The sequence below is a fragment of the Erythrolamprus reginae genome, chromosome 2 (genome assembly GCF_031021105.1).
Source record: "Erythrolamprus reginae isolate rEryReg1 chromosome 2, rEryReg1.hap1, whole genome shotgun sequence".
Lineage (NCBI taxonomy): Eukaryota > Metazoa > Chordata > Lepidosauria > Squamata > Dipsadidae > Erythrolamprus > Erythrolamprus reginae.
Genome location: NC_091951.1, coordinates 40019423 through 40033760, shown reverse-complemented (window position 1 = coordinate 40033760; position 14338 = coordinate 40019423). Strand labels below are relative to the sequence as shown.

General features: G+C 44.4%; 1 protein-coding gene across 1 annotated transcript in view; it reads left to right on the top strand.

Moving 5' to 3' along the window:
- The window catches only part of GNL1 (G protein nucleolar 1 (putative)), a 31219-nt gene that overhangs the window by 13898 nt on the left and 2983 nt on the right, over positions 1-14338 (top strand). The window contains exons 4-8 of the mRNA XM_070737894.1: positions 2099-2194; positions 5388-5585; positions 8820-8998; positions 13010-13172; positions 13261-13401. Coding sequence (XP_070593995.1) covers positions 2099-2194; positions 5388-5585; positions 8820-8998; positions 13010-13172; positions 13261-13401 — 777 coding nt within the window. The remainder of the gene's footprint in view (positions 1-2098; positions 2195-5387; positions 5586-8819; positions 8999-13009; positions 13173-13260; positions 13402-14338) is intronic.

Sequence of the window (14338 nt, the reverse complement as noted above, 5' to 3'; positions counted from 1 at the left end):
AGATCAGAAGCCAGGTGAGAAAATATTATTTTACTGAAAGAGTAGTAGATCCTTGGAACAAACTTCCAGCAGACGTGGTTGGTAAATCCACAGTCACTAAATTTAAACATGCCTGGGATAAACATATACCCATCCTAAGATAAAATCCAGGAAATAGTATAAGGGCAGACTAGATGGACCATGAGGTCTTTTTCTGCCGTCTTCTATGTTTCTATGTTCCTCTATCACTACCAAACTGTGTCAGGCCAACCTTTGACTTCACACCGGCTCTCTGGATCCAGGTACCCTTGGAAGCCCATATTGCCCCCACCATACTGGCCTTCCGGAAAACCTTTAAAACCTGGCTCTCCTGGCAAGCCTGGGGCTATTGAGCAATATTGATTGATTGATTGATTGGTTGGTTGGTTGGTTGGACTTATATGCTGCCCCTCTCAGTTGACTCGGGGCGGCTTACACCATTTCAATAAAATACAATATATAAAACACTTATAAATCCAATTAACAGAAATAATTAATTTCAAATATTTTTACAAAGCTTTAAGTCAAACATTCAGAAACATACTATAGCATACTACACATTCACTGGGCAGAGGCTGGGGTCTAATGACCCCAAGCTTGGTGGCATAAATACATTTTCAAATTCTTACGAAAGGCATATGACACCACCTAGATCTGCTCAAAAGATATAAATGATTCTAATTTTTTTCTACGGTTTAAAAAAAAACTGTTTTTATACTGTTTTTAGATATTGTTTGCCTCCCAGAGTCCAGAAGGAGGTAGGCAGCCTATAAATTAGAATTAAATTAAATTAGATAAACTTTCATGGCTACTAGTGGATGTTAGAATTCAGGGTAGTTCTGCATTGGTTGAGCTGTAATAGACTGAGTACAGCATTGTTTGCTGTGAGAGAAATAGCAGAATGATATAGGTCAGGGGTAGGCAAAGTTGGCTCTTCTATGACATGTGGACTTCATCTCCCAGAATTCCTGAGCTACTATGATTGGCTCAGGAATTCTGGGAGTAGAAGTCCACAAGTCATAGAAGAGCCAACTTTGTCTACCCCTGATATAGCTAGTCCTCGACTTGCAACAGTTCGTTTAGTGACCACTCCAAGTTACAATGCCACCGAAAAAAAGTGACTCATGGCCATTTTTGCACACCTGTGGGATGTGCATAAGTGCACCATAGTGCCTTCCGTCCTCTCTCCTAATGTTTCTCTTTTACTAGTATCATGTACTGTGTATAAATATTTATATGCAGTTTAATGTTTCCAAATGTAAAATAATGCACTTGGGGAAAAGGAATCCTCAATCTGAGTATTGCATTGGCAGTTCTGTGTTAGCAAAAACTTAAGAAGAGAAGGATTTAGGGGTAGTGATTTCTGACAATCTCAAAATGGGTGAGCAGTGTGGTTGGGCGGTAGGAAAAGCAAGTAGGATGCTTGGCTGCATAGCTAGAGGTATAACAAGCAGGAAGAGGGAGATTATGATCCTGCTATATAGAGCGCTGGTGAGATCACATTTGGAATACTGTGTTCAGTTCTGGAGACCTCACCTACAAAAAGATATTGACAAAATTGAATGGGTCCAAAGACGGGCTACAAGAATGGTGGAAGGTCTTAAGCATAAAACGTATCAGGAAAGACTTAATGAACTCAATCTGTATAGTCTGGAGGACAGAAGGAAAAGGGGGGACATGATCGAAACATTTAAATATGTTAAAGGGTTAAATAAGGTTCAGGAGGGAAGTGTTTTTAATAGGAAAGTGAACACAAGAACAAGGGGACACAACCTGAAGTTAGTTGGGGGAAAAATCAAAAGCAACGTGAGAAAATATTATTTCACTGAAAGAGTAGTAGATGCTTGGAACAAACTTCCAGCAGACGTGGTTGGTAAATCCACAGTAACTGAATTTAAACATGCCTGGGATAAACATATATCCATCCTAAGATAAAATACAGGAAATAGTATAAGGGCAGACTAGGTGGTTTGGGGTCTTGATTCCTCCCCTATCCAGTACATGACATGTCACAGATATTATCTAAAGTTATGGCTTCAGATCTTAACCTGGAACCTTCTGCCTTTCTTTCTCCTTGCAGTGTTCAAAAAACGACGGAAGCGTCGAAAGGGCTGGAGCACAGCTATGGGGCCCAATCAGCTCCTGAACTCCTGCGAGGCTATCACAGCTGGCAAAGGTGTGACTCACATTTGGGCTGGGCCCTTTTTGACCTGGGATGAAGTGTCTCCTAAAAGTCAGTGCCACGATGGTTCACTTTCAGGCTAGCAAGGAAAAGTGTCAGACATTGAGCGTGCAAATAAGGTGTTTTCTTTTCTTTTTTTGAAACCCAGCCACTTTGGCTCAGTTGACTATAGGATAAGCTCTTTCTTAGCTCATACACTCACAAACGTTCTCCAGTTCTTTACTAAATTTGGAGCCAAATGGCTTCAGCAAGGTCACATAATGATACAGGCGTGTGTTCCAATTTCCTCCATTTAATTTGACATATATAGTTGTTGTGGTTAGCTCTGGCCCAGCTCCTGCCCCAAGGAATGTGCAGGTGGATGTGGGGGAAACATCCACATGCTGCAGGCCTGTTTTGCTCCCGATGGAATCTGCCGACGAAGCCTCCTCTGACCAAGGAAGCGTGAGTGACAGGGAAGAGGGGAGTTTGGCAGACAGCCCAGGAGGAGATCAATCATCTGTATCATCCCTGGATTCTGAACAAGAATTAATGACACATCCACGCATGCGTAGAGTGATGCATAGGAGACAACAACTGAAGGATTATTACAAGGGAAAATGAGGCCACCTGTGGTTGGGTGGGGCTGCTGTAATTAGTGCTACAGCTAAAAGTGCAGCTTGGTGTTTTAGCCTCATGGCAGTTTATCTGATTCATTGTTTCGTCAAGATCATGGTTTTTGTGCTGTTCAAGATTGTGTGTGGACTCTCTGGACTTTAGAATTGGACTCAATTTCGCAGTTATTGGGTGAGCAATTGGATTGCATTTCACCTGTGCTTTATGTGTACCAGAAAATCCCTTTGACATTTAAAAAGGGAGCTGTTTCTGTTTTTCTGTTTATAAAAACTTTTGGGTTTTCCTTTTATCGTGTGGTGTGTGTCTTCCTGGACTAATTACCCTGTAATTACGGGCGGTTGAAACACGCCGGCAGAACATATAGTAAGCAACAAATTGCCCATTTTAATTTAATTTGTATTTTTTTTAGCCCTTTATAAATTTTCAGGGTGTCCAGCAAACCTGGAGAATAGGGAAATCAGGGAATTATCAGGGAAATTGGCAGTTCGGGAAATATCAAGGAATTATCAGGGAATTTGTGAAAAAAACCGGAATAAATCAGGGGGGAAAACAAACTATTAAAATATTTAAAAGTCAGGGAAAAATCGTGTAAAAAAACCCACAGATCGAACAAACCCCCGGCTGTTTCATCTATTTTATTTTTTATATCACTCATCTCACTTTTCACATTATCTAAACCTTTCGTTATTACTTCCCGCATCTTCATTATAGTTTCTTGTAATAAGTTCAGTGACGTCTGTACCCTTTGCAGATTCATATTAGAAATCGCCTTTTCTCCTCCCAGCATACGCTCCATTGACCTTTGCCCAGCTGGGAAGGTTATTGATGTTATTGCTTTTTTACCACCTTTTGTTATTGTTGAGGTCATGCTTGTCATTTTAAATACAGTGGTACCTCTCCTTGTGAACTTAATTCGTTCCGTGTCCAGGTTCTTAAGTAGAAAAGTTTGTAAGAAGAAGCAATTTTTCCCATAGGAATCAATGTAAAAGCAAATAATGTGTGCGATTGGGGAAACCACAGGGAGGGTGGAGGCCCTGTTTCCTCCCAGGAGATTCCTAGAGAGGCTCCACAGAGGCTTCTCCCCATCTTTTCCAGCCCTGTTTCCTCTCAGGAGATTCCTAGAGTGGCTCCACGGAGGCTTCTCCCTGCCTTTTCCGGCCCTGTTTCCTCCCAGGATATTCCTAAAGAGGCCCCTTGGAGGCTTCTGCCCGCCTTTTCCGGCCGTGTTTCCTCCCTGGAGATTCCTAGAGAGGCCCCACGGAGGCTTCTCCTCAACTTTTCCGGCCCTGTTTCTCCCCTGGAGATTCCTAGAGAGGCCCCACGGAGGCTTCTCCCTGCCTTTTCCAGTTATAGTTTCGGAGGCTCGGGTTCTTAAGTGGAAAATGGTTCTTGAGAAGAGGCAAAAAAAATCTTGAACACCCGGTTCTTACCTAGAAAAGTTGGTAAGTCGAGGCGCTTGTAGGTAGAGGTACCACTGCATCTTGAAAAAATTATTCCACTCTCTATCATGTTAGAATTATACCTTAAAATTCTTATTATATGTCTAATTGAATATTAAATATTAATAAGTCACCAATACTCTATATAATTAATAATATATACAGTGATCCCCCGAGTTTCGTGATCCCGATCATTGCGAATCGCTATATCGCGATTTTTCCACCCGATGACGTCACTCCCTTCCTTTCTCATCTTTCTTTCTCTCTCTCTTTCTCTATCTTGCTTCTTCCTCTCTCACACTCTCTTCCTCCCTCTCTCATCTCTTTCTTTCCTTCTCTCTCTTTCTCTATCTCTCCCCCTCTTGCTCTCGAGCGGCAAGCGAGCGGGCGGGCGGGCGAACGGGCAAGCGGGCGGGCGAGCGGGGCGAGCGGGTGACGGGCAAGCGGCAAGCGGGCGGGCGAACGGGCGAACGGGCAAGCGGCAAGCGAGTGGCCGGGCGAGCGGGTGATAGGCAAGCGGCAAGCGATCTTGGGGTTTCCCCTTTGCCTGGGTGGCGGGAAGACCCAGGGAAGGTTCCTTCGGCCGCCCAACAGCTGATCTGCTCCGCAGCGCGGCAGCAGCGAGGAGCCGAAGATGGGGTTTCCCAACGGGGAAACCCCATCTTCGGCTCCTTGCTGCTGCCGCGCTGCGGAGCAGATCAGCTGTTGGGCGGCCGAAGGGTCTTCCCCGCCGCCCACACGCAAACTCCACCATCTGCGCATGTGCGGCCATGGAAAAAGGGGCGCGCATGCGCAGATGGTGTTTTTACTTCCGTGCCGCTACATCGCGAGTTATCGATTATCGCGAGGGGTCTTGGAACGGAACCCTCGCGATAATCGGGGGATCACTGTAATCCTAATAGGTAATTGCAGTAGTTACAATATAAAATCTATATTTACAATTGATCCCTTAATCCTCTCAAGAATCAATGCTCACCATCAAATCATAATCAACCTTAAACAATCACAAACTTAATTTCATCTGCTATTAAGATATAGTGCATTCTAAAGTTTGTCTTTCCTACAATTATAATATTGCATTATCGTATACAATTATCCTGCTACTATCGTAAATTGCCCTCTCTTTTTAACAGTGGACTTGAGTAGCTGGAAGGAGAAGATTGAGCGGGATGCTGCTGGCGCTGGCCTGCCGCTGGATGACTCTGAGGAAGAGGAGGAGGATGACCGAAGTATGACCGTGCTGGTAGAGCATCAGACAGATGTAGCTATGGAGGGTGGTGGAATCTCCCAAGAACTCTACAAAGATGGAATCTTGACAGTCGGATGCGTAGGTGAGTCTGCTTCAAAGTCACTCAGTAGGACAGAGTATTTTTGGGACTATTTTTGAGGAGGAGTCTTGGCGGAATTGCTTCCCAGACGCCGAAGAACGAAATGGACTATAAGACGTTCAGATTCGCATACAAAACCAAAGTTTGTGGTGTGTTACTGGTAGGGCGATATAGACATACTTTTTGGAAGTACAGTAGTACCTCTACTTACAAACTTAATTCATTCCGTGACCAGGTTCTTAAGTAGAAAGATTTGTAAGAAGAAGCAATTTTTATTAATTAATTAATTAATTAATTAGATTTGTATGCCGCCCCTCTCTGTAGACTCAGGGCGGCTAACAACAGTAAAAAGACAATATGAATATATCTAATATTAAAAGTAATGTAAAAAACCCCAATTTAAGAAACCAATCATACATACATGCAGACATACCATGCATAAATTTTAGAAGCCTAGGGGGAAGGGAATATGTCAGTTCCCCCATGCCTGACGACAGAGGTGGGTTATAAGGAACTTACGAAAGGCAAGGAGGGTGGGGGCAACTCTGATATCTGGGGGGAGTTGGTTCCAGAGGGTCGGGGCCGCCACAGAGAAGGATCTTCCCCTGGGTCCCACCAAACGACATTGTTTTGTCGACGGGACCCGGAGAAGGCCAACTCTGTGGGACCTAACTGGTCGCTGGGATTCGTGCGGCAGAAGACGGTCCCGGAGATATTCTGGTCCGATGCCATGAAGGGCTTTATAGGTCATAACCAACAATTTTTCCCATAGGAGTCAATGTAAAAGCAAATAATGTGTGTGATTGGGGAAACCACAGGGAGGGTGGAGGCCTCCATGTGGTCATTAAACAAATCCACTATATTCAGGGGTGTTTTTGCTTTTTCTTGCCAGGAAATGGCAAAAAACCCATCTCAGATCATGTTCATATGAGTGCAGAACACTGTAACCAATCCCAAAGGTGCTTTCTGAAGAGGCAGCTCAGGGTGTCCAGCAAACCTGGAAAACAGGGAAATCAGGAATTTATCAGGGAAATCAGCGGTTCAGGAAATATCAGGGAATTATCCGGGTATTCGTTAAAAAAACGGAATAAATCAGGGGGGGAAACCAAACTCTATTAAAATGTTTAAAAGTCAGGGAAACATCATGTTAAAAAAAAACACGGATCGCGCTGCCCAGCAGAGTCAAGCAAAAATGAGCATAACTGTTGCAGCAACTTGCTTCCTCGGCTACCGATATTTCTCCACAGCTTAGCCATTTGGTATGACGTCATTTACGTCTGCGTCTTAACTAGATTGCAAGTTACAGGGAAATGTCAAGGAAATATCAGGGAATTTCAAAATGCAGGGGTGTGCTCCGGCCGGAATGCTTGTAACGGTTGTTCAGCTGGGGAAAGCAGAGTGCGTAGGCCTGTTCCGGTTCCAGCTGCTCGTCCATGCGCATGCACGAGCAGCCAGAGAGATTCCGGTAAAAAATTATCAGCTTTTTTGCTTCCGTGCACCGGGCCAGATTATCTCAGGGACCGCCTTCTGCCGCACGAATCCCAGCGACCAGTTAGGTCCCACAGAGTGGGCCTTCTCCGGGTCCCGTCAACTAAACAATGTCGGTTGGCGGGGCCCAGGGGAAGAGCCTTCTCTGTGGCGGCCCCGACCCTCTGGAACCAAGTCCCCCCAGAGATTAGAATAGCCCCCACTCTCCTTGCCTTTCGTAAGCTCCTCAAAATCCACCTCTGCCGTCAGGCATGGGGGAATTAAGATAATCTTTCCCCCTAGGCTTCTACAATTTATGCATAGTATGTTTGTATGTATGATTGGTTTTATAACAAGGTTTTTTTAGCTGTTGTAGTATTGGATTTTTACATTCTGTTTTTTGTTACTGTTGTTAGCCGCCCCGAGTCCACGGAGAGGGGCGGCATACAAATCCAATAAGTAAGTAAGTAAGTAAGTAAGTAAGTAAGTTAATTAATTAATTAATTAATTAATCAATCAATTAATTAATTAATTTTTGCTGCCCATACGCCATCCTGGCTGCTGCCCATCTCTGGCTGCACCATGCCTGTGGCGCCCCTGCCAGCAAGGTAAGGACTGGGCGGGCAGCTCACAGCGTGGTACGGCGGGAGTAGGTGGTGGTGGGGAGCCACTGCTGCGAGAGGTGTAGGGGCAGCCACGGCCGCCAGGGCGGATAGGCCACCGTGACAGGCGCACAGGTGGGGGAGCGAACAGGGGCCACTTTATTTATTTATTTATTTATTTATTGATTGATTGCATTTGTATGCCGCCCCTCTCCGTACACTCGGGGCGGCTAACAACAGTAATAAAAAACCAGCATGTAAATCCAATACTAAAACAACTAAAAAACCCTTATTGTAAAACCAAACATGCATACAAACAAACATAACATGCGTAAATTGTAAAGGCCTAGGGGGAAGGAATACTGTATTTCAATTCCCCCATGTCTGATGGCAGAGGTGGGTTTTAAGGAGCTTACGAAAGGCAAGGAGGGTGGGGGCAATTCTAATCTCCGGGGGGAGTTGGTTCCAGAGGGCCGGGGCCGCCACAGAGAAGGCTCTTTCCCTGGGCTCTGCCAAACGACATTGTTTAGTTGACGGGACCCGGAGAAGGCCCACTCTGTGGGAGCTAACCGGTCGCTGGGATTCGTGCAGCAGAAGGCGGTCCCTGAGATAATCTGGTCCGGTGCCATGACACTTACCCCTTTTTAGGCTATTTCCGGGTTTTTTTCGCTTCTAGGCATGCGCAGAAGCGGGGGAAAAACCGGAATCCCGTCCTCGCACGAGATTAGGCTTCTGCGCATGTGCAGATGCTGAATCCCGTGTGGGGGCGCGCAGGGGCGTGGGCAAGTGCTCCCAGCCCGTTCCGGTAGGGCTGAGAATGGTAGCCCGCCCCCGTCGAAATGCTTTCCCCCTGGACACCCTGCAACTGGACTTTAATATTTTTCTTCCTAGAGGCCAAAAGCGTTTGGGGGGGCAAACCCCTCCTGCACTGTAGGCCAATCCTTTGCTATTTGCATCCCAGCCCAGTGGGCCTAATCTAATCATCTGGCAGGCCGGATCTGGCCCACGGGCCGTGAGTTGGACACCCCTGACATAGACTATGTGGCCCAACGTTTTGTTTTGTGGAAGAACTGAAGGGTCCCCCAAGCAAATCTTTCATGACAACAGTTTTGATTATGACGATGAGAGCTATTTTCATTTTGTCCTTCCCTTTCTACCTCCCTTGCAGGCTTTCCCAACGTGGGCAAGTCCTCCCTCATTAATGGGCTGGTAGGGCGCAAAGTGGTGAGCGTCTCTCGCACTCCCGGTCATACTAAGTACTTCCAGACCTACTTCCTTACACCCACGGTCAAACTGTGCGATTGTCCGGGGCTTATCTTCCCGTCTCTTGTGGACAAGAAACAGCAGGTAAGAGTTGGAAAAAGTCGGCAAAGGTTTCCTGTCCAACACTTGGGTTATAGTTGAATGTAAATGTGAATTGTGTTTCTGTCAAACTCCAAAATTGTGGGCGTTTAAAAGTTTGCGAGTGGGCGTATAAAGGATCGAACTGGTTGGGGAATTCTGGGAGTTGAAGTCCAGATATCTTCAAGTTGCCAAGGTTGGGAAACACTGCTCTAATTTTACATCATCATAGAAGAGAGCCTGACGTTTTCCCCATCATAATATCCCTGCATGCTTCTTAATCAAACCTAAAGGAGAGATTGTTTTTCAAAATGGAGCTTTGCTTTTGGGCTAGATTTATAGAAATCAGTAGTTTAGTATGGAAAAGCAAAAGAAGTTTGAGGTTCGATGTTGATCGTTTGTTCTACGGCAACCGAGGGAGATGGAAGCCAACACTTTTTCTTTCCTTTTTCTCCCTTCCCTCCTCCCACTGTGTCCTAGTATCTGCTTTTGTATTTTTTGCATTTCATTCTGCAATCTAATCCCACGTTATAAAGGTGAGAAGGAGACAAAAAGATTTGAAGGAGAGGTTTTGTTTCTCAGCTCCTGTTATGCAATTCAGGGGTGGTTAGTTGGAAGAGGCAGCGGTGTGACTCAATGTTGCTGTTAGCTCAGAGATGAGTCCTGTGCTGCAGGAGAGGATGTTTTGAGCTAAGGCTTGTGTCTTTTGTGAAAGGAAAAAAACAACAAAAACCCCACTCTCCTTTTCTCCATTTTGTTTTTAATCTGCCTACACCTGTAGAGCAGTGGTGAAATCCAATTTTTTTTTCACTACTACCCTGTTTCCCCGAAAATAAGACGTAGCCCGAAAGTAAGGCATGTCAGAGGCTTTGCAGAAGGCACCCCCCCCAAAATAAGGCATAGTCAAGTTTACATACGGTACAATGGAAAAACATACGGTACCATTCAAAGCTATTGATTTTTCAATAAGGTTCAGATTTTTAAATAAGGTTCAGGAGGGAAGTTTTTTTCATAGGAAAGTGAACACAAGAACAAGGGGACACAATCTGAAGTTAGTTGGAGGAAAGATCAAAAGCAACGTGAGAAAATATTATTTCACTGAAAGAGTAGTAGATCCTTGGAACAAACTTCCAGCAGACGTGGTTGGTAAATCCACACACTGAATTTAAACATGCCTGGGATAAACATATATCCATCCTAAGATAAAACACGGGAAATAGTATAAGGGCAGACTAGATGGACCATGAGGTCTTTTTCTGCCGTCAGTCTTCTAGGTTTCTATGTTTCTATTCATAGCAGTACCGTAATAATGTGGCGTCCCCTGCTGGCCCCTTCCATCGCTTTGTACCGTCCAGTACAGCAGACACAGTCTGCTGCTGTCTCACCGCCATTACAGTATCCACTACAGTGCGTAGACTGTAGTGCCTCTGGTGGCCGGAAGCTGCAATAGCGGGAGTATACTGTTGTACCATATAAGTGCCGTCGTTTGTGTGTGTGGGTGCCATACTGACAGGTACCGTACAGTAATCAGTGTACCATACAATACACTTTCTTTGGGGGTGTCAGCTTTTCTGCCTGTGAATTTGTCTTATTTGAGAAATATAAAGCACCCCCTGAAAATAAGATGTAGCACAACTTTTGGAGCAAAAATTAATATAAGACAGTGTCTTATTTTTGGGGAAACACGGTAGTTCTTGGGTGTGGCTTGGTGGGCGTGGCAGGGGAAGGATGCTACAAAAATCTCCATTCCTTCCCAGCCAAGGTGGCATTTTCTGATTTTCCAAACTATTTATTTATTTTTATTTATTTCATTCGACTTCTAGCCACCCAATCCTAAGGAACTCAGGCTTACAACAATATAAAAATAGAAATACAGTGGCACCTGTACTTAAGAACCTAATTCATTCCGTGACCAGGTTCTTAAGTAGAAACGTTCTTAAGTAGAAGCAATTTTTCCCTTTGGAATCAATGTAAAAGCAAATAATGTGTGCAAACCCATTAGGAAAGAAATAAAAGTTCGGAATTTGGGTGGGAGGAGGAGGAGGAAGAAGAGGAGGAGGACAGTCACTGCCAAAGAATAGAATAGATTATAGAATTTTATTGGCCAAGTGTGATTGGACACACACGGAATTTGTCTTGGTGCATATGCTCTCAATGTACATAAAAGAAAAAGATACATTTGTCAAGAATCATGTGGTACAACACTTAATGATTGTCATAGGGGTCAAATAAGCAATGAAGAAGGTGAGGTGAGGGGAATAAAAAAAACCCAAAACTTTAAGGCTTAAAAAAAAAAGAGGGACTCTGAGGCAGCACCCAGAGAAAGGAAAATGCTCCGTTTGCTCTAGACTGCCAAAGCCTCCTTAAGGGCCGTCGAAAGGCTACTCTGGCAGCCCAGAAAAGCCTGAGATGGCCAGGATTAAAGGGGGAATGGCAGGAAACTGGCTGGGCCTTCGTGCCGCTCTCAAATTTCCTGGGAAATTTTTTCCAGGCTCGGGTTCTTAAGTAGAAAATGGTTCTTAAGTAGAGGCAAAAAAATCTTGAACACCCGGTTCTTATCTAGAAAAGTTCTTGAGTAGAGGTACCAGTGTAAAATAAAAAATAAGTCAAATATGGAAAATCTAAGATAATAAAAAAATTAAATTAAAAGTACCCCCATAACTCAATCAATATAGGAAACACACATATATGCCGTACAGTATACTCAAACTTTCTACTACAGTACTGCAATGTTTCCCAGATTGTGATACATTTAGTTTAGTTTTATTGTTTAGTTTAGTTTTATTGGAATTTATATGCCGCCCCTCTCCGAAAGCTCGTGTACCCCAGGGGTACGGGAAGAGTTTGGTGGGGGTACGCGTTCAGAAAAAGTTCTGATATACATCTTGCCTTTTCCAACTTCATATTTATGGGAAGTTGCTTTTTCAGCATTTGTAGACATTAAGTTGAAAAAAAAGGAACAGACGACTGGACGCGGAACTGCTTCTCAGATAAAAATTCACAACCAGGGAACCAAATTATGACGATCTGCCATCTCAGCACAAACAATTTCATCTTTCTCATTGATCCAAATAAATGTTATTTATAATATAACTTTTATTTACATTTCATTATGAATAATTTGATTTTTCATTTATTATTAATTTGTGTATGTACCAAAAAAAGAAAAAAGAAATATTTATTTATTTATTTATTTATTGGATTTGTATGCCGCCCCTCTCCGTAGACTCGGGGCGGCTATCAACAGTGGTAAAAACAACATGCGACAATCCAATACTAAAACAGCTAAAAACCCTTATTTTAAAAACCAATCATACATACAAAAATACCATACATAAATTGTAGAAGCCTAGGGGGAAAGAATATCTCAGTTCCCCCACGCCTGACGGCAGAGGTGGGTTTTAAGGAGCTTACGAAAGGCAAGAAGGGTGGGGACTATTCTGATCTCTGGGGGGAGTTGGTTCCAGAGGGCCGGGGCCGTCACAGAGAAGGCACTTCCCCTGGGTCCCGCCAAACGACATTTTTTAGTCGACGGGACCTGGAGAAGACCAACTCTGTGGGAGCTAACTGGTCGCTGGGATTCGTGTGGCAGAAGGCGGTCCCGGAGATAATCTGGTCCGGTGCCATGAAGAGCTTTATAGGTCATAACCAACACTTTGAATTGTGACCGGAAACTGATCGGCAACCAATGCAGACTGCGGAGTGTTAGTGATTGTTATTAAAATACATCCATTTTTTTTTTATGAGGGATACTAATCATTACAAAAATTACAGAAGGGGTACACATATCTCAAAAGTTTGGGAAACACTCCACTACTGGTTCGGCAGAACCTGTCATAACTTGCTGGATTTTATCTCTGCTACAGAGTAAATCCCAATAGCAGTCTCCGGAGAGGGGTGGCATACAAATCTAATTAATAATAATAATAACAAGAACAACAATAACAACAACAATAACAACAACAACAACAACAATAATAATAATAATTTCTTTTCTTATTTCTGTTTAATTTTCAGATATTAGCTGGTATCTACCCTATTTCCCAGATCCAGGAACCCTATACCTCGGTGGGATACTTGGCTAGCCGTATTCCTGTGCAGGCCCTGCTCAAGCTGCAGCATCCTGACGCCGAACACGGCAAGCCCGAACCCCCTTGGTGTGCCTGGGATGTATGTGAAGGTAACGGTGCTGAAAGCGACACCTTCTCCAGCTGAGTTGGATGCTTGACGTGGATCTAACTCTCACATCCTCTTCTCTGTCTTTTCAGCCTGGGCTGAGAAACGAGGTTACAAGACAGCCAAAGGAGCCCGGAATGACGTTTACCGGGCAGCCAACAGTCTTCTACGCCTCGCAGTCGACGGGCGGCTCTGTGTCTGTATGCGACCGCCAGGCTACACGTCACAGAAAGGTCTCTGACAAGAAGCCCCTTTTATTTATTTATTATTTATTTATCGGATTTATATGCTGCCCCTCACCAAAAACTCGGGACGGCTTACAACATATAGGGAACAATACACATGTTAAATCCAATTAATTAAAATTAATAATCTAAAACAACCTAAGAACCAATTAAAATACTCTCATACCCATTCAGTCAACAAGCTCACAGTACATTCATCAGCCAGGGGGTAGCATCTAATGACCCCAGGCCTGGCGGCATAAATGAGTCTTCAGACTCTTATGAAGCGCAAGGAGGGTAGGGGCAATACGAATCTCTGCGGGGAGTTGATTCCACAGAGGGCCCCCCACAAAGAAGGCTCTTCTCCTAAGTCCCACCAAATAACATTGTCTAGTTCTGGGGTAGGCAAAGTTGGCTCTTCTATGACTTGTGGACTCCCAGAATTCCTGAGCCAATCATGCTAGCTCAGGAATTCTGGGAGTTGAAGTCCAGTTGTCATAGAAGAGCCAACTTTGCCTACCTCCACAGAGGGCCCCCACAGAGAAGGCTCTTCTCCTAAATCCCACCAAACAACATTGTCTAGTTCTGGGGTAGGCAAAGTTGGCTCTTCTATGACTTGTGGACTTCAACTCCCAGAATTCCTGAGCCAATCATGCTAGCTCAGGAATTCTAGGAGTTGAAGTCCAGATGTCATAGAAGAGCCAACTTTGCCTACCTCCACAGAGGGCCCCCACAGAGAAGGCTCTTCTCCTAGGTCCCACCAAACAACATTGTCTAGTTCTGGGGTAGGCAAAGTTGGCTCTTCTATGACTTGTGGACTTCAACTCCCAGAATCCCTGAGCCAATCATGCTATCTCAGGAATTCTGGGAGTTGAAGTCCATGCGGCAGAAGGTGGTCCCGCAAGTAATCTGGTCCAATGCCATGCAGGGCTTTGTAGGTCATAAC